Raw genomic sequence first — 26680 nt, 5'->3', positions numbered from 1 at the left:
GACAACAATGATAGTGAGTATGTGTATCATCCTAATCATACTTTTGTACTTCCTATATGTTGTATATGACATCGGCAAGGATAAGTTTATAATTTCAATTGGATACAACAATACCTGCAAATATTACAAGATCAAGTGCGTAGGAAATCCACTGTGGATACTTTTTCCCCCAACAAGGCTGCAGGGCATCTGTCATGGAGGCAACTGACAACAATAAGTTTCAGTGGGAAGTGGCAATAAACCGCTTGAAACTTTGTTTTGAAGAATAATGCCTAATAATAGAAATGGATACTGAGCCATTAAATATTAAAACTGGTAGTTATTAGTCTAATGATTAGTAATATTATGAAATTGTGCTCCCCCCAAGTGTCTCATACTCCTTAGAAAAAATATCATCGCACATCTTATTTGTGCCCATGAATCAGTTCTCTCACTAAATCTCTTAAATTCTTAACAATTTTCAATGAGTGTGCAGCTTTTCTAGCTCCAAGCGGCGTCACAGTGGAGTGCAATCTCAGAATACAAAGCAATTCGGGAAATTAACTGTAATATTTACCAATCCTAAAAAGAGATCTCTGTTATTATCATCATCATCATCATCATCATCATCCAAAAGCCATCATTAGTGGTGATAGAGTCTAAGGGAATGTGATTATTTTGAAAAGTCCACTAATAGCAATTACAAGACATTGATATTGATCAAGAAGATCCGGTGAGATGTATAGGACAAAAGAGGTGGGTGTAACTGGCGGGTATCTTGTCATTGGTTGCCATGACAACGAAAATATAATTTATTTGGACTTGTTGTTCTGTAAAAGTGTTTAACATTTCTATGCGAAACTTTACATGTGTGTTTTTCTAAAAATCGTCTTCGAGACAGACGGAACGAGACTAATGCGAGAGAGAGAGACACAAGCAGAGCAACTGTTAAATAGAGAACGACAGTCTCAAGTCTACGTCAACGTTCGTCTACTTTCGGTTAATAAGGTGCACACGGTACGTTATTAATTTCCTTATTGACTGAATGTTTTGTCGAACTTATTGTCGAACTTATTGTAATGTTGTTGTTTTAATGTCAGAATCAGAATCAGAATCATCTTTATTGCCAAGTATGTAGAACACACAAGGAATTTGTTTCCGGTAGAACACGCTGCACTTTTATCGTCGTCAAAAAAAACTGCTAAGTGGCACTATACAGTTCCATTTTGTCCTTTATACTTTTCACGGTGTTCAAGTGTTTCACAATAAACGTGACATCAGTACGAAGCGTCATCCTTGACCGGGGTAGATACAGTGGGAATAGAATGAAACTACACATTTCTCTCAAATACTCAGAAAGGACCAGGGAGATTTTCCATAATACTCAGCTGCAACGAGGAGTCCCCGATTCTCTAAAATATCAGTCGGGTACTAAAATTGCTCATTATTCTGTGAACGCTCGAGAAGCCCATAAGTTTCATGACACCTGACATCGGTTGTCGCGACCTCTTTCTGTCACTCTCACCGTAACAAATCTTCAATCTAACGAGATCAGTGCCCTCTATGTACTTGTGTTAAAAAAATTCAGCCCTTTGTGCCTGTGTTCCTTCAAATAAAATTAGATGCTTGGTGGAAAGACACATGAATCATCACAAACAACAACAAGGGAGACATGAAAGGTCTTTGAAAAAAAACCCTCATTATATCCCCAGGCAGCCGTTGATATCATACAAGGGATGATGAGGCATGAAGCTAAATAGCTGCCATTGAGAGCACCCTTGACTTCTGTGATAGCTACCGCGCATGTTTGTTACAGACATTTACGATATAAATATATGTTACTGTAAAATGATGATTTGAATAATTTACAAGACATAGGCCTGTGTCATGACAGCAGAATGAATAGAACATTTTCCCAGTCATGCTTATGAAGCCACTGAGATCTACTGTACATGCTAAGGGAAACAAATCCATCCATCCATCCATTTTCTAATCTGCTTTCTTCACGTAAATTACAGGTGGGAGGGAGCCTATCGCACGTGACTTTGGGCAGCAGGCGGAATACACTCTAGACTGTGTGCTTGCCAATCGCAGAAGGAAAACACATTTCAGGGACAGTGGTTCCTTCAGTGACTATCTTATCGTGGTATCAGATTATCATTATTGGTATATGAAAATGTTAACTTTATTTGTGTTGAACGACTAAAATATCTAGTATTATGATGAGTAGATTATTTCCTGCGTCTCTACTTGAGACCACACCTGTGCACCTCTCGTGCTTTATGGCGGCGAATGAAGTCGGCTGTGCTCATGCACACAAGGGAAACAAACAACCGTTTAAACTGAGGAGTTTGTCACCTGTGACTTTTTTAAATTTCGAATACCATAGAATTCGGGGCATTGGTCCAGAAAATGTATCTGTATATAGTATGAACTAGCTAGCACCAAGTACAAACTAGCTAGCACCAAGTACGAACTAGCTATACCCAAGTACGAACTAGCTTGCAGAAAGCTAACCTGTTGTCTTTGGTCTGACCAGCATCCAAGTGGCCAAAAGCCCTTTGTATGCTGCTCTGAGACACCAGCAGTGAAATCAGAAAGACATGGTCACTGCCGGCTGGGCTTTATTGACTGCCGGCTCAACAGTCGAATGTAATGATTATTAGCTAGCTAAAACCAGTATTCCCCGACACACACAAAGGCTTCCCGTCGCGCTCAAATGCAACATAGAAATGCATACGTCCAAAGATTCCTCTATGACAGTGCTCGTTTTGACTCAAATTTGAAAATTGTGATTCAATAATTGTTTTAAAAGGCTAATTCAAATCTTAATTCATGTCACCGGCGCACATATGAAAACTCATTAGATTGAGGTGCCAAAATGAAATGTCCGCATTTTCTACAGCAAGTCCTATCGTGATTATTACTCTTCATGCATTGTGCTTCGGTTTGGCTCAATCGTGGTAGCCAATTGTTTGTTAAGTCCACCTGCTATTTCATTTCAATGCAGCCAACGCCTAATTAAGTATCTTTGATTTTGAACAAGATGATAAGATTAAATAAGAAGACCAAACAAACACACACAAATGCCCTGGCTTTGGTACTCTGTCCCGAGCGGGGGAAAAAACAGAGGAAATGTGTGTTCTTTTTAAGTAAACAGAGCACAGGGAGAGAGCGAGAGGAGGTGACCACTGCACTTTGGAGTAATGAGGACACAAAGTGATGGCAAGTGAAGACACAAACCTGCTGTGAACAAAGAGTCTAAATGTCGAAATGGGGGGTTTACATGTGAGCATAAAAACAATAGCGTGCCATGTTTCATGCATTATGTGTTTTATTAAAAGGGAAATACACTATAGGAAAGGAGATGGATAAATGACCAATTTGCATTCACACTGACTCAGATGGAGATTGAGATAATTAAATCACCCCAGGAAAGTGATTTCCAACCAGTGATTTTTCCTTTTTCACTCAATTTAGAGACGTTCAAGCGTGTTCAATTGAGGGATAGAAACAAAAAAATAAAAAAATAAAGCTGGAAGGAGGAGTCAGGGCCACTTCCATACATGTTAAGTCTTACAATTTGGTCGGGAGACTCCCGATTTTAACCACAATACTCACTTTATGAAGCAACTATTGACACAATACAGACAGTTCATTTGTAAGGTGAAACAAAAGCAAATTTAAAAAACAAAACATTTTATACTAATTGAATGTATAAATAAACAATGAAAGCATTATTGTGTTTTATTTATTTCTAATTTACACTTTTGCAACGCTCACATTATTTTAAAACGCATCACAGAGTCGCGAGTACGAAAATCTCCCTAATTACGATTTCTCTAACTTAACATGTCTGCACTTCACTTTTTTTATAAATGAAACAATACAAAACAAATCATGCTCTAAGCCAACACACACTATGCAGTTCCAAATATTTTATAGAAGAAAATGTCTCACGGTCAGTTTGGTGTAATCGGTTACAAAGCAAAAAGGTGTTATAAACTTTATGATAACATTGCACTTTTATAATATTACATATAAGAATATTCAATGCAACATTCAAACCGTAAAATGTTAAAAAAAAATCAGTTCCAAACGTTTATGAAACTTTTACTTTTTATTCAAATACCCGTATTTTCTGCACTATAAGTCGCACCTAAAAGACAAGATTTGTTTCCAAAGCTGACCTCATAATCCGGTGCGCATGGCATGACCATTCAATGTCGGGTCATTGTTTGTTTCATCCTATCAAATTAGTTTTACCTTGTAATGGTTTACTCGTGGTTTTGTTTGCTACTTTGAACTTTTTTGTTCGAATAACTTTGTTGTTTGGGAGTTTGTTCCTGCTGACTTTATGTCATACAATTTGTCAAATACACCCTGCTCCTCCAGCCTGTCTCCTTTTTTGGGGGGAAACCACCCCCACCATGCAAATTGTGACATCAACAAGGTCGGGTATTCACCAACTTCATCACATAATAATAATAATAATAATAATAATAATAATAATAATAATAATAATAATAATAATACATTTTATTTCAAGCGCCTTTCAACGCTCTCAAGGACACTTAACAGTCACAGACAAGCATAGATACAATAATAAATAAAATACAATAAGAGTCAAATACAGAAACGGTTAAGTGTTCAAACCCGATTTACAACAAATAACGTAAATGCATCCATCTATGCCAGTGACGTGTCACGACAGGTAAAACAATTAAATCATCTTCCACTAGATGGCAGGCGGTACTTAATTAATATGTACATTCGTTTTTTTGGGGCATTTTTGATTGACTGTGGTCTATAAGATAGTATTTGTAAAAATATTTACTTCGGCTCAAAAAAGGTTGGGAAACACAGTACTAGCTAGTCAACTTTAGGGGGAAGAACACACACATACACAGAGACTAACTCCCATCATGCATTCTAGTAAGATGGTTACAGATTGGCTGCAGTGACAAAATCACTATTGTGTTGAAGATCCCTTAAAACAGGTTTGATTTGTGTCTACACCCCCTTCTCCCAAACGTCCACCTGCATCCTCCCTCACCTTCCCTTAATCTTACTCACCACATTCGCTTCCTGGGTGGAAGACAATGTTCTTTGTTTGAGGCGGTCACCCCCAGAGCCAGCTGCATCACAGTAATATATTTCTGGTAATTCACCATGGTACCGTCCACCGCTACGGAAAATCCCAGGCAAAGAAAAGCGCAGGTGATCATATATGAGTCTTATTATTCCCTGGCATCCGCCGCCTCGGCTGCGTCTCCCGGGCTCGGCAGCGGTAGCATCAGTAGCACATCGCCATTTGCAGAGCCGAAGGACTGAACGCGAAAACACCCCCCAAGGAGCTCAAGGCAAGGTGTCGAACGGCGGCGACCCATGTCTGCAATGACACTCGCAGCGAAACGTGCCGCCCTTCCGTTCGATCCCCCCCGCCCCCTCCCTGTTTTTTTTTCTTCTGGCGAGTCAACGTGCGCGCGTCCTCTCTCTCCTCTTCCTAACACGCTCTGGACGTGAGCGGCTTCCTGCCTCCTCCTTCGTCAACACACTTAAAAAAACGCTGCAGCGTGTGTATATGTGTGTGTGCGAAGTACGAAGGGGCGGGGGAGGATGGCGAGGGAGGAGGTGCTCATTTTAAGATGCTCGGTGTTGGTGTTGGTAGTAGTAGTAGTCAGGGGCGTAGCCATCATTTCAGAAATAAGGGGGTTAGAGGGTGGAACCATTGTTGAGGTGTAAACGAACTTTTTTGAAAGAATGATCATCCTGTCACTTTCTCGTACTTCCGCGACATAGTGGTCAGAAGAACAGGTGACATGAGACTCTGCTTGACGTAAAACATCACGAGGCATTGAAATGATAGCAATACTCACATGATGATGATACCAACCCTCAATCTGTCAACAAATGTTGGCGATGAGGAAAGTGTATAGCCCAGCAAAAAAAACATTTGGGTAATCATTTTTTATGGGTAGGTGGGGATTTTGACCGCTGCAGACACCCCTCTTCAAAATCAGTTGGCTTGCTTGTGTAGCTGATATAATGAATGGAAATGCCTTCCGGATGCCCTCAAAGAATAACAAAATTGAAAATTGCACTAAATAACAAATCACGTCACTCTATTAAAATACAGAGTCAGCACGTAATTAACTAACCCACTGCCATTCACGAATTTATTCGGGAATTGAAAATGTGACGTAGAGCGCCATTCCCAAATTTATTCGGATTTTGTGTTTTCATGCTTGGGTTCCGATAAAGCGCTGGCCATGGCCTCTGGCAATGTTTTTTTTTTCTTTTCCATGAGAAGGCAGCAGTTCCCTTTTCCATGTTAGTGCTTTGTTCCAGTTTCAGCTGTTGTTAAAGCGCTATATAAACCAATATGTATGCATTGTATTTTGGACAGCTGCCCTTATTTCAAGCTCATATAACTCCAGGCCCATAAAATGTAGTAATTCGCTCTTTTTTTCTGATGAAAGAAGATAGTCTAAGGTTTCTAACACTTTATTGACTGTTTATCTAGACCTAAAACTCAATATTATGTGGGTCTTGGAATTCAAGGGACAATGACAAAAACCCTGGCATTGGAGTGGACATATTTTTTGCACATCTGGCAGTGAATGAGTTAAAGGACAATCGACGCCTCCGGACAAGTTGTGTCCATAATTTGTAAAATCGCTTTAAATGACTTCTACTGAGCAGATTTTACGTTGTAAAACTCGCGCTGAATATTCAGGAAGTCTTGTTTTTGAGTTGGTGACGATTCCTCACGTCACGTCACGGAAGGAACGCCCATGACTGAGAAAGGACACACAATGCATTTTGCGATGCTTTGTTTGGTCTGAAAACTTCGTGTTGATCCATGTTGATGGCGAGATTAGAATGAAAACACATAAATAACGTGATGGTGAATCGTTGTGTGTTGCACAGAGACAACTATTTGATATTCCCAGGAGACAAATCAGGCCATTCCCACGGAGCTTTGTCGCCATCTTCTGCATTTTTTGGGTGCTACATTTCCGTAAAGATGCTGACAGGCTTTTTTCCTTGATGGTTGCGTTTGTTTCTCTTCCCTTCTCACAAACATTGGAGTGGATTGTTTTGCCTTTATATTGTCATTACCGCGTTCACCACAAATCCATAAATTAAAAATGTCATCATTTAAAATGATCTCAGCTTGTTCTGCACTTCATTACCACAGTCCTCTCTCCCGTTGACTCAATGTGGAAAAACATTTTGTCAGCTGAAATGAACATCAGAAGATCGTGATTACTAAATGATGTTTACTTGTATTTATGAAACCACGCAAACTGCAATACTGAGCCCCCCTGTTTGGTGATTTCATATTTCATCGTAGGAGGTTTTACATTGCAAACACTTAGCAGGCAGACTTTAAAACATTTACTCATTCTTTTAAAACTGACACGGCTCTGGAGATGATGAATAATTTTCGTGCCATCCATTCTTGCAAGTCTGACAGTGCGCAAAAAGTGCCAGGTTTTCAATAATTCATTTTTTTGTTACAGAACCTCAAATTACCTTTGTTGTTTTTGGCAACCTTATGCCAATGCTTGCCACCAGCTACGCGACCGCAACTGGGTTATTTTTCAATCAATAATGTTGTGGTCACAGAGTAGGTCAATCGGTCTAGACTCTGTGGTTGTGGAAGAGCGGGTGCAGGTCAAGGATGATAATTGATTGACAGTTGAACCATGTGGTTTTTGGACATTCACTGGACATGGTGACATCATCAGCGACCTGCCTTTTTTTAAACTGTCTTCTCTGTGATATATAAAACTTGAGATATGTATTTTAAATTCATAAATATTTTAGATTAGATTAGATTAGATTAGATTAACCTTTATCAATCTCACATTGGAAATTTATATTTCACAGCAGTAAAGTGATGAAAGGAAGAGGGAAGGAAAAGAGGAAATAGAAAGCAGCAGCTCATGTATTTTGTTTTTCTACTTTCATTCCTTTTATCACTTTGCTGCTGTGAAATGTAAATTTCTCCACTGCGAGACTAATAAAGGCAAATCCAATCCAAATCCAAAAACAAAATACAGGAGTTGCTGTCAAGGCAGCCACTCTTGTGGCGCCATTTCGAAGTCAAAAGAACAAAAAAACAAAATATATTTTTTTCTTTCTTTACTGCGTGTAGTGCAAATTTGATCCATATTGACATTGAAAAGTGATATAATCTGTTTTATATTAAGTCATTTATTTCCAACTGCTATTTTGTAGAATTTCTTTTGGCCACTCTGCTTTGAGTATATTTGAATGTTCGAATTGAATGTTCGAATGACATAATCAGATTTCAACCATTGAGTGCTTCATAATCGCTTTTTTTACTGACTGGATTAGCGTTGATTAGTCTGACAGTGCAGAAATTTACATTTCACAGTAGCAAAGTGATGAAAGAAAGAGGTAAGGAAAGGAAAAAATAGAAAAAAATACAGGAGCTGCTGTAAAGGCAGACACTCTTGCAGCACCATCTTGAAGTCAAACAACAAAAAAAACAAAATAACAAATAATGTGACACAACACAAAGACATAGACAGTCCTTCAATCCTAAGAAATTTCTGCACCCTATTTGTCATATGAAGGAGGACTAGATGAAAGAAGAGAGCAGCAAAGTGTATTTTTCACCAGTGGATCAGGGACGTCATGGTGAAATGTGTACGTCCGCTACAAGCTAAATGTTGAAAGCAAACACGAAGCTGAAGCATCCATTGATGAAAGAGATTGTCTCACATCTCCTGTCCCTCGTAAATCCGTTTCAATTCCAAGCCGCAGCAGTTCCATCTCTCTGCGCTAACTTCCCATCGCGGGCTCCTCAAGCCATGCATCCATCCAGCCGCAGACAGTCCAACAGCACCAACCTTTCCGCTGAGCAAAGCGGGGCTGTGGAAATTCTGCCCATTACAGACGCAAAGAAAAAAAGCACAAAACGCCATGTTGGAAACCCCTCTCAGGTCGATACAATGAACACAATCCAATATGATTGTCTTTTGAGTGTTTTAGTGTGAAAGTGTGGAGGCGGTTAGGGGTCCGCGGATGTACAGTGATACCTTGGCTTACGAACTTAATTGGTTCCCAGACATAGTGTGTAAGGCGAAAAGTGTGTATCCCAAAAATTTATTTCCCATAGGAAACCATTAAAATGAGAATAATCCAATCCCAAATCCCCATAAAATTTACTTTTCTACTTTCTAATTTCCTAAGCCTGAAAACTACACAAAATATACCTTATTTTATGTATAATAAATGTGCTATGGTATTATTTTGTCGTTTTTCTACTTTCATTCCTTTCATCACTTTGATACTGTGAAATGTAAATTTCTCCACTGTGAGACTAATAAAGGCAAATCCAAATAAAGTCGTTTTATTTACCTTTGTGATGGTCGTTGATGGCTTGATGGAATGGAGTGGCCGGTTTCCTCAGCATTAAACACTTGATGAGGAACGTAATCTTCTTTTACCATCTTGAGGAATGATCCCTTGTCGGTGCTATCTCTGAGATAATTTTACCTTTTTCCTCATCAATTGTGTTCTGTTTCGCTGGGTTGAGCTTTTTGCATCAAGTGTACAGATGGCTTGTGCGGGTTATTTGTGGAGCCTGATTGATGGGCTATTTTAACCTTCCAGTCTACGCTCTGCTTATCAAAGTTGAAATGAGTCCAGATTTCACTGTGTTCTATCCATTTTCTCACCATTTCACTTTTGTTTTTTTGTTTCAAGCTCTGTCGTCTCCCTTTCGTGTGTGTGTTTTCTCACTCTTCCTCTCTGTCGTCTGCCTGTCTGTTTAATGTTTAACCAATCACGTTCTTGTTCTTGACCAATCACGTGGCTTTAACCGAAAACTGGGGGCGGGGAATAGAGGACAAAACAGTTGGCCACCATTTTCTTGTTAGGAGAACGGGCTCGTTCGCGAACGACACATCACTCATTGTGGCAGCTCCGTAAGGTAACATTTTCATAAATCTAACGTTCGTAAACCGAAAAGTTCATAAGCCAAGGGCTTCGTAAACCGAGGTATCACCGTACTGCGATTTGAAACCCACCGCATACCACTGCAGAAGCAAATTTCACACTGGCATCTCCCTCATTCTTCATTCATATACAGTAATGACACAGCCTGGCTAATCATTACTTTCCTCAACCACTGCTGATGTCTTAAATTGCACAACACATTAAATTGCTTTTTTTTTCCCGCCTCTCAGCCATGAAATAGGCCATCCGGGGCTGCCCTTCTTTCTCATGTCCTTCCACTGCCTCATTCACTTTATTGCATGCAGCAACATCTAACGTTGCTTTGTGGCACTCCCACAGGAGGAAAACCTGGCCCGGGGCCTTGAGAGCCTCGGCTGCTGTACGCCTGTGATTTATTAGTTTTCCAACAAACAAAAGAGGAGGTTGATAGACAAAGTCCACTTCACATTAAAAGCACTGCACCAAGTGGATGGCAAGCGAGCGGGATGAAATATACAATCGCGTGCAGTCACACCTCAGTGCTGTCGCAGTGCTTTCTCTTTTCTCTGTGTATGTGCTGCGAGGTGAATCATCGTCAAGCTCACAGCTTCACTTCATCTCTCCCGGGCTCTGCTTCCCTAAACTGCCAGAGGTTCATTTTGGACACTGTCGGATGAGCGAGTGACATCATCACCGTCACTTCACATATACAGAAGTCCTGGGTCTGATCAATAAGTGAAGAATCAGGGAAATCTCTCTCTCGCTCTGTCTCTTGCTCTCTCTCTCTATTTCTCTCCCTACCCCCCTCTCTGTCTCTCTCTCTCTCTCACACTCACTGTCTCTTTCTGTCACTCTCTTTCACTCTCTCACTTTCTCTCACTCTCTCTCTCTCTCTCTCTCTCTCTCTCTCTCTCTCTCTCTCTCTCTCTCTCTCTCTCTCTCTCTCTCTCTCTCTCTCTCTCTCTCTCTACCCCCGCTCTCCGTCTGTCACTCTCTCTCTCTCTCTCTCTCTCTCTCTCTCTCTCTCTCTCTCTCTCTCTCTCTCTCTCTCTCTCTCTCTCTCTCTCTCTCTCTCTCTCCCCCTGTGTGAATCTCTTTCACTCTCTCACTTTCTCTCTCTATTTCTCTCTCTCCCTCTTCTGCCTTTCTCTTTGTCTCCCCCTCTCTGTTTCTCTCTCTCTATTTCTATCTCTCTGTCTCTTCCTCTCTCTCTCTTTCTCTTTCTCTCTCTCTCTCTCTCCCCCTGTGTGAATCTCTTTCACTCTCTCACTTTCTCTCTCTATTTCTCTCTCTCCCTCTTCTGTCTTTCTCTTTGTCTGCCCCTCTCTGTTTCTCTCTCTCTATTTCTATTTCTCTGTCTCTTCCTCTCTCTCTCTTTCTCTCTCTCTCTCTCTCTCTCTCTCTCTCTCTCTCTCTCTCCTTTTCTCTCTTTCCTCTCTCTGTCTGTCCCCCTCCCTTCTCTATCTCTCGCTCTCTCTCTCTCTCTCACACACACACACACACACACACACACACACACACACACACACACACACACACACACACACACACACACACACACACACACACACACACACATCAGCAAAGGACTTATAAATACCGTTCTAGAAAAAAAACTGATTTACGAAAGGACATTCATCCACCAGAAGGCGCAGTTTTTCTTTCGTAAAGTAAAATGTCCAGGAATTCCCCCTTCTATTGCAAGTTCCAGGTTTGCTAATTTTATCAGTCGATGAGAAGGTTTCTTCAGCCGTCATCTGTGCAAATTTGAAGGTTTTTATTTGAGGTTTCTTTGAAGGATTTTATCAGTGTTTGAAATAATGTCTGCCCGGAGCCCCAGGGCGTACAACTTTCAAAACGTCTCGGCCCGGGTGGAAAAAAAAAGAAAAAGATTTTTCCATATCAAACGTTTGTTTTATTCAATAAAGTAAAAGCTGCAAGCAAATTGCTATAAACCACGTGGACTCCTGTTTCTAAGCGCCTTTCAAAACTCTCAAGTACCCTTCACAGTCACGGTATAGTGATTTTGAAAGTGACCTTGAAAGTTTTGAAAGGCGCTTAGAAAGAGGAGCCACGTGGCTTTTAGCAGACAACGCAACACAAACATTGCATTGTGCACCATGACCACAAACGACAACTGGAGCAAGGGATATTTACCATAAATTAAGCAAGGGTAGGTACTTCCTTAATTAAAAAAAACATCCTCTATACTTCGCAAAAATGTTATTATTATTATTATTTTTTTTTTTCGATTAGTCATCTTATTGTGTTTCAAGTTGTGAAAAATGGGGCAGGCAACTTTATGGCCGGGCAGGCAAATTTTCAGTCCGCTAACTTGTTGTCATGAGTTTCATACACTGATTTTGTATACATTATTTACTGTCTTTGCAGCTAGTCCAGGGGTGGGCAAACTTTTTGACTCGCGGGCCGCATTGGGTTCTAAAATTTGACAGAGGGGCCGGGCCAGGAGCATTTGGAGGGAGTGTTTGGGCCGGAAATACTCCGAACAAGTTATGTCCATAATTTATAAAATCACTTCAAATGACTTCGACTGAGCGTATTTTACAAAGATTCCACAGCATATAGCTATAGTTTACGTTTTAAGACTTGCGCTGAATATATGAAGTCTTGTTTTCGAGTTGATGACGATCCCCATGTGACGTCACGTTTGGACCGCCCCTGACCGAGAAAGCGACATACAATGCATTTTGGGTACTTTGTTTGGTCTGAAAACTTCGTGTTAATCCGTGTTGATCCGTGTTGATGGCGAAATTAGAAGGAAAACACATAAATAACGCCATGGTGAATCGTTGTGTGTTGCACCAAGACAACTATTTGATATTCGCTGACACAAATTCCCAGCTGACAAATCAGCCCATTTCCAACGGCGCTTGGGCGCCATCTTCTGCTTTTTCTGGGTGCTACATTGCTGTCATTGACGGCTCGAATTGATATGGGAGGACTCCTAGAATCAATTGCAAACATTTATGCTTTCCTCTTCAGAAGAACAAGAACAAGAAAACATCTTCTCCGAATCTGAAGCCATTGTTTTGATTCTCGAGCAAGGCAAGACGTCTTGGCGTGACGTCACGAACAGAGGGGTGGGACCTTCTGAAACTGACCATTTCCGGATTCATTTTGAAGTCATTTTTATTGGTGTTTTTCATTTAACTAAAAATATCAGCCTGCCTGATTTGGGTATTTTAGATGCTATAAAACGTTTTTCTGATGTCAGTAGGGAAACAAAAACAAAAAATGGTGCCGGTTGTCCTTTAAATGTAGTATGTACAAACCTCATAGCACAGTAAGAACACTACAACCCAATTTATTAACTGTCTTTCAAATGTGAAAAATATCCCTGATCAGTTAATAAATTTGCCTCAAGGAATATGCAAGATATGGCATTTACAGACTATTTCGCAGATACTTGGAGGAGGAAATGGAAATAGATTAAAATAACATATGCACTGTGATTTATCAAGATTGCGTCTGTTTTTAAGTTTCCATCGAAGGGGCAAAGTTAAAGAAATCAACATTTATTGAAAAATGGAATCACTTTCAACATTCAAAACATATTATTACACAACGAAATATTCAAGCTCAATAATACCTACTTGTGTTAAATTCCGCCAAATCATAGATGGTTTGTCCTGACCGCGCGCTCAACAAACTCCTCACTGACGCTCTAGCCTTCACGCGCTAACAATACACGTGTACCGTCGCCGAGCACACAAACATAGACTACCTGCAGTTGAAATTTGCATACTCGGCTCGGCAGCCAATCAGAAGCCTGCTTCTTTCTTCCGGACTTTCGCAAGCGTTACAAAGTCGTGCAATTGCATGTCATTTTCCAAAATAGATGCACAGAACCTCAAACTAGAAGAAAGATTCAAAAGAAGCTAACAACATATGTGACGCTACAAAACGTAAATTTACATTAAACCGTGACTGTAAAGTGTACGTGAGACTTATGAAAGGGGCTTAGTGGCTCATAGGAATCAATGCAAACGTTGCATTGTGCACCACCGTGACAATCGACTACTGTAGCAACATTTACAGCCATGCGCATTTGCCGTAAATTAAGCAAGGTAGCATTTGTAGTTGGTGCATTCTTGATTTAAAAAAAAAAAACTTTATACTTTGTGACAATGTTTCTTAATGGGATTGGTCTCATTTTGCTTCAAGTTGGGAAAAATGGGGCAGGCAACTTTTCAGTTATCTGCCCTGTTGTTCGCTAGCTTTTTGTCATGAGTTTTAGACACTGTTTGTACTATAATTTGGGCAAATTCGGCGGGCCGGATTGAAAAGCCTAACGGGCCGTATGTGGCCCGCGGGCCGTAGTTTGCCCATGTCTGAGCTAGTCTTATTTTTATTGCATGTAATTCCATTGTTGAACTCTAGATGGGGGAACACTTATCTAGATTGATACGGTGTAAATTCGATAGAGGGAGAATGGTTATTGTTGAAAATGACTGAAAACTGTAGCTATAAATTTAAAATAGAGCATAATTCTTCATGTGTATTATGAGATGATGTCAGCATAGGCACGTTAATAAACCAAATCCATATTATATTTCATCTATTCTAAATATGCAGCATGACGGCAACATGTTTCGGATTCCAATCTTTTGTCTGGCTCCCCTTATGAATCGCATGTTTTGTTTAATTGCATTAGCGTCCTCCTACAATTTAAAAACGTGCATATTAGTTTCAGTGAAAGCTTTAAATTGTCCATAAGTGTAAATGTGAATGTGAATTCTTGCTTTTCGAGATGCATCTGGGGCATCCCTACCGCTAACATTTAGAAAATGGTTGAATATGTCTACATTAACAAAATTAAAGAATAAAAGTGATCCCTTTACACCAGAGAAATGGTGTACAGTAATTTAGATACACGAATAAGCTAATTTGATTAGGACTCTGAAAATCAATTCAAGTAATTCTATTGATTTATATATATATATATAAGATGAGAAATAGATGGAAAATATTTGTTGAAACTTGGATAATAAAGTTTATTATTAAAAACATCTATGCACTCTACATTTTTTTAATACAAAATCTGCCTGCGGTATTAGAAAAGCCTTCCCACACATCTATTCAAATTGTGTTGAATCATTCATTTGAAGTGCACTTAAATCAGCAGATTCATTTCTGTGGAGATGAGATGACTGTTCTCTGCACCTCAGCGAGCGAGTTAAAAAAAAATAAGTTGACGAAAGCAATATTTCAGCTGACGGCACTTAAACGCATTCGGTGAATTTCACATCTGTTCCCGCTGTGCTCTTTGCATGGGAATATAGCTACAACCCAGGAACGCACTTTCAGCCTAGACATGTGATCTGCTGCTCGCATGCTCACTGATTCAGGACCCCTTTCAAAAGAAACAAAACCAGCTCGAGTACCCTCAAATGACCCATCTAACAGTTTTCTCCTTGGCTTGCGATATGGAGGTCATCGACTTTGTGCAAAGGTGCACCATACCGCAAGGATGACATTGTTTCTTAACAAGCATGGCCGCCGACGAGCCTGACTCTGCCACAGAGAGATATGCTGGCACCAAACCACTAAGCCTTGAGGCTCTTTGTGTCCTACTTCCTCTCAGATTGAATAAACAAACGATTATACCATTTTCAGCCTCAATATACGATTACTTGACCCTGACTGACTGCTGATGCTCTTATGTACATTGTCGAATGTACATCAAATAGTCTGGTCCCTCATCAACTATAAATAAATAAATAAATAAATAAAAATCAAGTGCAACCATTTGAGGTGCCATCTTCTAACGAAAATCAACATATAGTGAACGCTTGTAAAAAAATTCAAGAGGACTTACATTGCAAGTGGTCTGCGTGTTCTTAGGTGGCTCTGTGACCATTCTGTGCTCTGTGAGCTGCAATGTTGCACGTCGTTGTCATTTTGTCATGTGTGAGTGTGTGTGTGTGTGTGTGTGTGTGTGTGTGTGTGTGTGTGTGAGTCTGCATGTGTGTTTGTGTGTGTGCACCAAGGGCCACACCGCTGGGCTTGCAGTCTCAATGCTGACTGAGCTGTCACACATTAAAGAAGCCTCCTATAACGGTTTGGAGAGCATATCAGGTCATCTGTCCCGTCACTTTAACTTCATCGCCACCCGCTTGCCCCACTTCACGCACATGTACACGCACGCACACGGCCTCACCTCTCTTCCTTCTATTGCAACGGAGACATTGGTACTCTGCGGGGTTCACACTCACGCAGAACTACAATATTACTCAACTCTAACACACTTGCAAGGGTTGAACGTGGATGCTATGACTTTCCTTTTGTCAATGGCGAGCCGTGCATTTCACACTTGGGCCTTCAGTAGTGATACGTCTGTGACTCATATAAAAAGTGTGGTGTGATTTACTACAAGTCCACTAGAGGGTCCCGTTAGCCAGGAAATAAGGCCTGAGTGAAGGGCTTGGTGTCAAAGTCAAAGTCAGCTTTACTGTCTGTCACGGTTTGCGAGGTGGTGATGGCGGGTGCGGATCCCAAAAAGCAGGTAGTAGGGAGCAGGAGGTTGTTTGACAAATTGTATTAAAATAAAGTCAGCAGGAACAAAATGTAAAACATCAAAATCATCTGAATGGAAAAAATACAAAGTAGCAAAAGAAGACCAAAAGTAAAAGTCCGCCAAAGTTAAACAAACACATACACAATGCATGCAGCAAACAAGCAGCAAACAATGAACCGACACCGGATGGTCGTGCCGGGTGTCCTTTTAAGTGTCAATGATTAAACGACCAGCACCTGCGAGGCTGTAGGCAGGGCCGACAGCGCCCCCCGTTGGTCACCAACCAGATCATGACACTGTCAAATGCTAATATGCATGACACACAGCACATATGAAATTACTGTCCTCTCGGACCCAGCGTGCAATGCACTTATAATGACTTTGACAAACAAACACGGCAACTCGAAATAAAGCAACAGTTTTATCAACACCTATTTTATGCTACAGGGCCCGCAAAACTGATTGTGAAGGTGTTCAGGTAGATTTTTGACCCTGGTAACAAATGATAATAATAATAATCATCATAATACATTTCATTTATAAGCACCTTTCAAAACTCTCAAGAACACTTTACAGTCACATGATATTTTTCCTGCGAGTGAGCAGCGGCAGCCACATGTGCCAGATGGCTAAAATGTGATTGGTTGAATACAAAAACACACATATGGAAGCAGCACAACAGGGGAAAAGCAATGAAAGGAAGCTGAAAGACAATTTGGAATTATTTAACAAGAATTCATGGACAAAATACAATTAACTCATTCACTGCCATTTACGAATTTATTCGGGAATTGAAAATATGACGTACGCCGCCATTCCCGAATTTGTTAGGGTTTTGGTTTTTTTTCATGCGTGGGAGCCAATAAAGCACTGGCCATGGCCTCTGGAAATCTTTTTTTTTCTTTTCCACAAGGGGCAGCATTTCTATTCTTTCCATGTTAGTGCTTTGTTCCAGCTTCAGCTGTTGTTAAAGCGCTATATAAACCAATATGTATGCATTGCATTGTATTTTGGACAGCCACCATCATTTCGAGCTCATATAACTCCAGACCCATATAATTTAAGAATTAACTCTTTTTTTCTGATGAAAGAAGACAGTCTATGGTTTCTAACGCTGTACTGAATGTTCATGTAGTCCTAAAACTCAATATTCTGTGGGTCCTGGAATTCAAGTGACAATGACAAAAACCCTGGCACTGGACACAGATATTTTTAGACAGAGCAGAGAAGGCCTTGCAAGCCCTGACGGTCCACCACTGCCTTTTGTATAATAAATTTTGTACTCATATTCATTAAAAAAATAGGATGAGACATACATGTGTGCTAACTACGAGTTATTTTAATTTTGAATGCATCTTGCACGCAACAAAATGATGGCAAAAGGGGAATGCGGAACGGAGAGAATGAAAGGTATGCACAATCTTACCTCGAGTCAAACACAGGGTCAGTGTACACGGGAGGTGAGCACAGATGTTCAGCTCCAGAACTGTTTGGGAGCACGGGGAGCCCCCCTTTCTTTCCTCCTCTCGGAGTGCCATCTGTGAGAGCAGATTGATCCATCGGCCAAGTTGTCTGAATTTAGTACATGCTTCAATGCACTCATTTTAGTTAAGCGCAAAAAAAGTCAGGACACAACATTCAACATAGCACCTCTTAATTAGTACTACTGATCTCTTTAATTTTTGTCCAAGTACGACTCGGTCTGAGGTCAACGGTGTCTGCCTTGATCTGCCTTTAGACGTGTAGCACGTCTGCCTCGCAGTACAGAGGTCCCAGGTTTGAATCCGGGCTTCCCTCTTCTTGTGTGTAGCTCTCCTTGTACCACTCCCGGCCCCTCAACATTACTGGTGTCAAACTCCTACTGGCGCGCCACATCATTTTATGGGGTCCGCAAAAGCAAATCAAACACATCATCTTCCCTGATGCTTGCTGAACTCTAAACCCCAAAAAATATAATATGTACATTTTCTGCTGTAATAAATTAGCGCTAGTTATCAGAAGCATTGTCATGCTACCAAACCAAATGTGTCACAATTTGTAAGTTAGTGAAGGTGCTGAACCCCAAAATGCAGGCAGGAGGGAGGGGCAGGGTGTATTTCACAAATTGTACTACAGGACAACTGACAACATTTTTTCCTAACTGACAACAGAAAAATGTTTTATAGCATCTAAAATACCCAAAACACGCAGGCTGATATTTTCAGTCAAATGCAAAACACCAATAAAAATGACTTAAAGTGTCCCAAAACTACCACAAAATGAGCTCAGAAATGGAGAGATTCAGAAAGTCCCACACCCTTGTTCATGGCGTCACGCCAGGATACACCGTCACAAACTGCCCTGCTCGAGAATCAAAACAATGGCTTCAGCCAAATGCGGCCCTTGGTCAATTTTCATCGGCCCGGGGCCTCTGTCATAAAATCAATAACATCTGGCCCGAATTAATACATTGGGCAATAGCTCTGTTACCTGCTAGTGCTGCCATCTAGAGGCTCAATTAGGAACAACAATTTAGTATATGAGTAATTGACTGAATGAGCCATCCTTTTTTCTAAACTGGCAATTTTCTTTTTTTTTTCTAAAATGGCGACAATCAACAAAAAAACAATTACTTCTGTTCACCTTAAAAAACACAGCAATATTCAATTTCAATTTTCAATACAATTAAATTTTTATATGCCATTTTCAAATGAACCAAAACACAGTGAAAATTAAAATAAGAAAAGCAAATGTGAAAGACAAAATGGCTCGATGAAATGTATTGAAATTAATTGATGTTATGTATGTAAACAACGTCCGTCAAGGTTGGCCCCACTACACACCAAATCTGGCCCCTATGTAAAATATTTGGACACTCTTGCTCTACTGTATATTGTGAACCTCACCCTAAACGTAAAGCCTACATTGTCAGGTTTGAAGTGCATTGGAATATTAAGTTGGCCCACAGATAAGAGTTTCTTTGAGTTTTACAGTCACACCTGATACCTACGGTGATACTGTAATATTGATATTTATATATTTATTTAAGTTCACTCGCTGGTGCTTTCTACTATTTTTGTGACTGCTTTATTTCCTTTATATGATAGTTGGCCATGTTACAGCTTAAAGCGCTTGAAACATCAATATGAATTGTAATGATAATGTCACCCTTTTCGCAGTGGCGTATTTCACTCCTAGACGTAAGAGCGAGCTTTCAATGGTAAGCACTTTTGCAGTACACGGTACAGGTGAAATTCTAATTAAGGGCGCTCAGGAGTATCATATTGATGAGGACGTCTGTATGCCACAGTCAGATTAAATGCTGCAGACTTCAGACATGTCAGCCATATGCCGTCATGGGCTTGTGACAAAGGCTGTCGACTCAGTAATCCCCTCAGCCATCCCCGGTTTAAGAGGCTATTTTTTACCGGCTCTTAGTCTGCTGTGCTGCTTAATACAATGTCATTTGTTGCTCAAGATATGTCAATTTTATTGATATGATTTTGGTTTCTGCGCTGTATAAATGATAGAGAAAGAAAAGCACCTGTGATGTCGAAACAACAACGACTTAGAATTGATTCTTTGCACGTGTGATGTGATGACCATACCTTCACCATCCAGGAGGAAGCAAGTGAGCAGGTGAGGACACGTTTCCTCCAGAACGGAGCAGAAAGAGCAGAATGCAGCCGGTCCTTTGGAAGATAGACGCTCCAGGAATACCTCAGTGCGCCTCTTATTGGACTCTTGACCCAGGATTTCCTTGTACTCCCCGAGTGAGAACACCTTATCGTAGACCAAGTAAGGAAGCACGGCGTTGACGTCCAGCTCGCTCAGAAGTTTCTGCCTGTGCTGCTTGAGGATCTTAGCGGCCCACCATTTCTTCTGCTTGGTGCAGGGCCTCCTGACGGACTTCTGCTGCTGATGATGATGATGATACTGCGTGTTGCGCTTCCTCATAAACCACTTCTTCTTCCCGCTGCCAAACATCCTCAAGTTGAGCAGGCCCTCCAGTATCTCTTCAACAGCCTTATCAGCACACTTCCCAAAGGAAGGGAGGTGCATATTTCATGCCAGAGAAGCTACCATGCCACCTCGTTTCACAGAAGCACACTGTGTTGTTGTTGTTGTTGTTGTTGTTGTTGTTGTTGTCCGAGTGAGGATGAGACAATCTGGACAGTAGCTGACTTCTCGTTGGGTACTTACCAATACTAAGAAGATTATCAGACTCTTAAATACACCGATGGAAATGGCTCACAGACTGAGCAGACATACACAACGTAATTCACAATCCTCACACCTGTCTTTGTTATTGTTGAGAATGGACCTCAAGAGATGTACTACATCTAAACTGACAAGAGTCCAATTTTATTACACAAATGTTATCAATCTATCTATCTATCTATCTATCTATCTATCTATCTATCTATCTATCTATCTATCTATCTATCTATCTATCTATCTATCTATCTATCTATCTATCTATCCCTCTCAATCCATCCATCTATCTATCCCTCTCTAAATCCATCCATCTATCTATCCCTCTCTCAATCTATCTATCCCTCTCTAAATCCATCCATCTATCTATCCCTCTCTCAATCTATCTATCCCTCTCTAAATCCATCCATCTATCTATCCCTCCCTCAATTCATCCATCTATCATCCCTCTCTCAATCTATCTATCTATCTATCTATCTATCTATCTATCTATCTATCTATCTATCTATCTATCTATCTATCTATCTATCTATCTGTCTATCTATCAATCATCCCTCTCTCAATTCATCCATCTATCATCCCTCTCTCAATCTATCTATCTATCTATCTATCTATCTATCTATCTATCTATCTATCTATCTATCTATCTATCTATCTATCTATCTATCTATCTATCTATCTATCTATCTATCTATCTATCTATCTATCTATCTATCTATCTATCTATCTATCTATCTATCTATCTATTGTGATGTCACGAGAGGCTGTGTCCTGGAGGGCAAATACATCCCCCTAAGATGGCTCCACCCAGAGAGAGTCTTGGCCCCATCTGGTGGAAGGCAGCAATTAAAACCACACACCTGCAGCTGATCAGGGCGGGATTGGCAGGCAAGGCTCTTAAGGCAGAGAGCCTCTGAGTGTGGAGCTTGGGGGAAGACAAGCTCGATTGCTATGCTCTGTGAAGAAGTTGATTGCTGCGTGGAACTCATTGCCAGTTGGGACCACACGACAGGACACTGGATTTGAACCTTGCTAAGGTGGCTAGGCTACATGAGGAGGACGTCAAGAGGGGTGAGACCTAGAGACTCTTGGAAAAGAACTCCGTCTTCAGTTTTACCTCAGAAGAGACTTTAGTTTGATTTAAGTATTGGAAGAGACACTATTCAAACCTTTGTTGCTTGTGAATTCCCCCTGAAGCCCTTGATTAAACCCTTTATTTCTAACCAAACCTGTCGTCCATTGCACTTCTTGTCCTGTCCCGCTGAGAGCTAGCCTCTCATGATATCACACTATCTATCTATCTATCTATCTATCTATCTATCTATCTATCTATCTATCTATCTATCTATCTATCTATCTATCTATCTATCTATCTATCTATCTATCTATCCGTCCATCTATCTGTCTGTCTGTCTGTCCATCTATCTGTCTGTCTTTCTGTCTGTCCATCTACTTTATTTCTATCCAAACCTGTCGTCCATTGCACTTCTTGTCCTGTCCCGCTGAGAGCTAGCCTCTCATGATATCACACTATCTATCTATCTATCTATCTATCTATCTATCTATCTATCTATCTATCTATCTATCTATCTATCTATCTATCTATCTATCTATCTATCTATCTATCTATCTATCCATCTGTCCATCTATCTATCCGTCTATCCGTCTATCCATCTATCTATCTATCTATCTATCTATCTATCTATCTATCTATCTATCTATCTATCTATCTATCTATCTATCTATCTATCTATCTATCTATCTATCCATCTATCCGTCTCTCTCTCTATCTATCCATCTGTCCGTCTCTCTATCTCTCTATCCATCTATCTATCCATCTCTCTATCTATCTATCCATCCCTCTATCTATCCATCTATCTATCTATCCATCTATCCATCCCTCTATCTATCCATCTATCTATCTATCCATCTATCCATCCCTCTCTCTATCCATCTATCCATCCCTCTCTCTATCTATCTATGTGTCTGTTTTTGCTCTTTGGTCGTGAGAGAAAACTGTAAAGTGACTTTTCTGCTAAATTAATAAAGTAACAATATTTATTTTGTTTCACTGTTTCCTTAAATTTACATCAGTAATGGGTATGAAAACTTAAACATACACCGAAATTCCAAATTTTATCCCTACAAACGCTTGTTAGAGGGCAAAAGTTTTGCAAAGGGAATGCTTCTGACATGACATTAGTTTTTGCTTAAATCGTCATTCAACATTTTATTTCATTTTTACAAGCATTGCAACTAAATATATGTCAATAATTAGCAGTGGTCGTGATTTTAATTGCATTTCTTGTGCAGTGTCAACATTTCAAAAATAAATACAATTAAATCAGCCTGTAATGTGTTTTTTGAAATATAATTTTGAGTGTCGCTCCAAATTACATTGATAGTTTTTGTGTGGGTTTTATTTTCAACACATTCACATATGTAAGGAACAAAGCATTTTGTTTTAGTATTTCATTCATTCAAATTATAATTTTTTTGAGCAGTTGTTTATTGCTTGTTAAAGTTTGAAGACTGAGAACACAGCTGAAATGACCAATACAAAACAACTGCCAATGTTATTAGGGAGCCTGCTTGTTGATCAAAAACATAGATTACAATGAAATACTTAACAATAAAAGATCTTTTTTAACTGACCCTGAATCGGTTGTCTTCATTTAAAAATTCTCAAAGTGGTGCACGAACAATGCCTGATCCTTCTTGTTCATGTGCTGACAGGCTTTCTCCACATTTTTGGTGAGTCCCGGTGGTCCACAGCTGAACACGCCAATCTTGGACACCTACAGTTTATAACACACATTCACACATCCAGTATTCTATGGCGGCAATGAAATAGCTTAACTCCTACGCTCCTCACCTCGGGATGAACTTCCTGCAGCGAGCTGAAAAAGGACACGAAAGGCGGCCGGCCAAAATGGGTTACAGACTTCAGGCCGGTGAACAGGCTGCGGCTCCATATTTTCTGGAAGTGCCGCTCGCATACATACTGCTCACACATTTAAAAGATAAAAAAGTGATCATAATATCCACTCCAAATGTGTAATGAAATTGCAAATGCCACACATGAAGGCCAACATTATATGTTGACTCACCAGCATGGTGGTGCGCAGGTCAAACTTCTGAGCCACCTGCGTGATATAAGTGTGAACTGACACAAGCTCTAGCGAGTCCATCTCTTCCACCTCCCTGATGATGTCTGACACCCACTCAAACTGACGTTGCGTCCGTGTCACCCAAATGAAATACACCTGAAAAACATGTTACATAGGAAGTAGAAGAAAAAAGTGACGTCGGTTGTCCTTTAAGAGAGAAAGGGAGGCAAGAACAAAGACATGCAATAAATCTACATAAATAAATTTGAAAAATAAACAAAGAATAACATTCTTTTTATAACAAGTCTTCCTTAGTTTAGTACCCACACATCGTTTCAGTACCTATACATTTTTATAAACATTAAAAAAAGTCCACGAGAGAGAAGCCCCGCCCAACCCAAGCCCAACCCGACCCGAACGCGATGATTGTCATTTTGAGTCTGATGTGTCTTCTTCTTTTCCTTTCGGCTTTTCCCCTCAGGATGTGTGTGAGTCATTAACCTCAAGACTTTGTTACAAACCCTCAAATTTAAAGAATAAATAAATAACAACAACAAAAAAAACAGTTTATAAAATGTAGTATTCTGTGCTGCATAAAAATGACAAACACTGACAAAACTGAAATAAAGCTCTTTTTTCCCTAAAAATGTGTATCTGGTTCTATTTGAAAATTGCATTCAGCTTCAATATGATGTTGATTTAAATGTGATTGTTTGTACCTGTGAATCCTAAAATCGATGACTCCGTGTCAAAAAGCATGACAGTCCCACAACTTTCGTAAGCACGTCCACAATGACATATCAAAACATAAATTCATATTAACAGAGAGAGGCATACCTTTTGACACTGAACCTTTAACTTAAAGGAGGACTTGAACACCAGATCCTTGAGGATGGATGCAAATGGCGTGACACCAATGCCTCCTCCCACCAAAACAGACACCTCAAAGTCAGTCCATTCCTGGTGTCCCTCACCAAATGGGCCATCCAGATACAGCTGAAGTCAATGATGAATGTTAGGCAAAGAACAATACAAACAAACGTGTCAGTGCTCTATAGAGCAGGCATATTATGAAGACGAAATCCAACCTGTATCTACACATGGAAAGAAAAGCCAGCACAAAAAAATCTACTGATCTTAAGACATTTTTCACATTACAGTGATACCTTGGCTTACGAACTTAATTGGTTCCCAGACAGAGTGTAAGGCAAAAAGTGTGTATCCCAAAAATCAATTTCCCATAGGGAACCATCAAAATGAGAATAATCCGTTCCCAGGTCCCCATAAAACATCATTTTCTAAGCCTTAAAACTATGCAAAATATACCTTATTTTATGTATAATAAATGTGATATGGTATTATAATTAAAGAAATAAACTGTAAGGTATAATAAATTCATTTTATTTACCTTTGTGATGATCGTTGATGGCTTGATGGAATTGAGTGGCCGGTTTCATCAGCATTCAACACTTGCTGAGGAACGTAGCCTTCTTCAAAGTCAAAGTCAAAGACAGCTTTATTGTCAAATATGCTAATATGCATGACATACAGCACAGATGAAATTACTGTCCTCTCGGACCCAGCATGCAAGGCTTCTTCTTTCACCATCTTGAGGAATGATCCCTTGGAGGTGGTTTCTCTGCCATAATTTTATCAATGTTGAAATGAGTCCAAATTTCACTGTTTTCTATCCATTTTCTCACCATTTCACTTTTTTTTCACTTTAGTTTTTTTTTGTTTCAAGCTCTGTCATCTCCCTTTCATGTGTGTGTATGTGTGTTTTCTCACTCTCTTTCTGTCGTCTGTCTGTGTTTAACACCCCCGCCCCCCCCGCTGCGTTCTTGACCAATCACGTGGCTTTAACCGAAGACTGGGGGCAGAGAATAGGGGACAAAACAGTCAGCCACCATTTTCTTGTTAGGAGAACGGGCTCGTTCACGAACGACACATCACTCATTGTGGCAGCTCCGTGTGTATCCCGAAAAATAGTTCGTATGCCATGGTAAAATTTTCATAAATGTAACGTTCGTAAACCGAAAAGTTCGTACGCCAAGGTATCACTGTACTTGTTCCCAGAGTGTTGAGATTTTTACAACTTTCAAAAGAAAAGACATTGTTTTGATGACCAAATTCCAAATATAAGAAAGGCGTATTTATTGATTACCTTTGGATAGGCTCCTAGCTCAATCAGACTTTCCTCACTGTAGAGCTCCCTGAGCTGATGAGTCCAAGGCCCCACAGCCCTGATGTGCAGACTGAGGGTCTCCTCATGAGGGGCTGAGGTCAGCGTAAACGGGTGATACTCATCGGTGCCCAACTTCAGACATGCAATGCGGACCCACTGGCCTGAACGATATACAAAGCCTTGTGGTCTCTTGAACTCCAGATGAGTTACGCCTGTGTGGGGTAAGTTTAGTTCAGACACAATTGATTATTGATGCAGGTTATGCCTCTGTGCTCCACAGAGGCATAAGTTAACAAAGCAGCTATTTGGAGCACGTGACAATAAGGAGGCAAATAAAAGTCAACAGAGCAAAGTGTAATAGTTCTTATCTTAGCAGTGGGTGGGGTAATTATTGATGCGAAAAGTGAAAATCGTCCCAAACTCTTGCATTACCAAGGAAGTCAATTTTACATAACAGACAATCTGAAGGGCACCTGAAGGCAGCAGCTCGGCTCTGATGACAGAAATCTCCACCTTCTTCCTGCTCAGACTGATTAATTTGTCTAACAGGAAGAGGAGTGCAGGTGGGATGAGGAAGATGTAGAAACGTGGCTCTTGAAGCAAGCCAAAACTCCCATGAATGATTGTCTGTTGGATGTCAACATGCCAGAATCATAACACCACACATGGAAATATGATTCAGCTCTTAAAAATAAC

At 40.3% G+C, this 26680-nt stretch overlaps 2 protein-coding genes across 12 annotated transcripts in view; both read right to left on the bottom strand.

Moving 5' to 3' along the window:
• tjp1b (tight junction protein 1b) overlaps window positions 1-20608 on the bottom strand; it is an 87807-nt gene extending 67199 nt beyond the window's left edge. For 8 of the 9 annotated variants that reach the window (XM_088996478.1, XM_088996480.1, XM_088996481.1 and 5 more), the window contains exons 1-2: window positions 20083-20608; window positions 17922-18033 (exon numbers count right to left, since the gene is read on the bottom strand). In XM_088996478.1, the coding sequence (XP_088852604.1) occupies window positions 17922-18033; window positions 20083-20536 (566 nt within the window). In that variant the 5' untranslated portion in view covers window positions 20537-20608. Of the gene's footprint in view, window positions 1-5055; window positions 5492-17921; window positions 18034-20082 lie in introns of those variants that run through there. The other variant, XM_088996485.1, reaches the window with a different exon arrangement.
• Window positions 20609-22764: 2156 nt separating this feature from the next.
• duox (dual oxidase) overlaps window positions 22765-26680 on the bottom strand; it is a 30181-nt gene continuing 26265 nt past the window's right edge. Inside the window, exons 30-35 of one of the 3 annotated variants that reach the window (XM_088996462.1) lie at window positions 26458-26611; window positions 25964-26196; window positions 24637-24795; window positions 23800-23955; window positions 23565-23693; window positions 22766-23487 (exon numbers count right to left, since the gene is read on the bottom strand). In XM_088996462.1, coding sequence (XP_088852588.1) covers window positions 23365-23487; window positions 23565-23693; window positions 23800-23955; window positions 24637-24795; window positions 25964-26196; window positions 26458-26611 — 954 coding nt within the window. In that variant the 3' untranslated portion in view covers window positions 22766-23364. Of the gene's footprint in view, window positions 23488-23564; window positions 23694-23799; window positions 23956-24636; window positions 24796-25963; window positions 26197-26457; window positions 26612-26680 lie in introns of those variants that run through there. The other 2 variants (XM_088996463.1, XM_088996464.1) reach the window with 2 other exon arrangements.

The sequence above is a fragment of the Hippocampus bargibanti genome, linkage group LG05 (genome assembly GCF_051943395.1).
Source record: "Hippocampus bargibanti isolate YZ-2025 linkage group LG05, ASM5194339v1, whole genome shotgun sequence".
Lineage (NCBI taxonomy): Eukaryota > Metazoa > Chordata > Actinopteri > Syngnathiformes > Syngnathidae > Hippocampus > Hippocampus bargibanti.
This window is presented reverse-complemented; position numbering and strand designations above follow the sequence as displayed.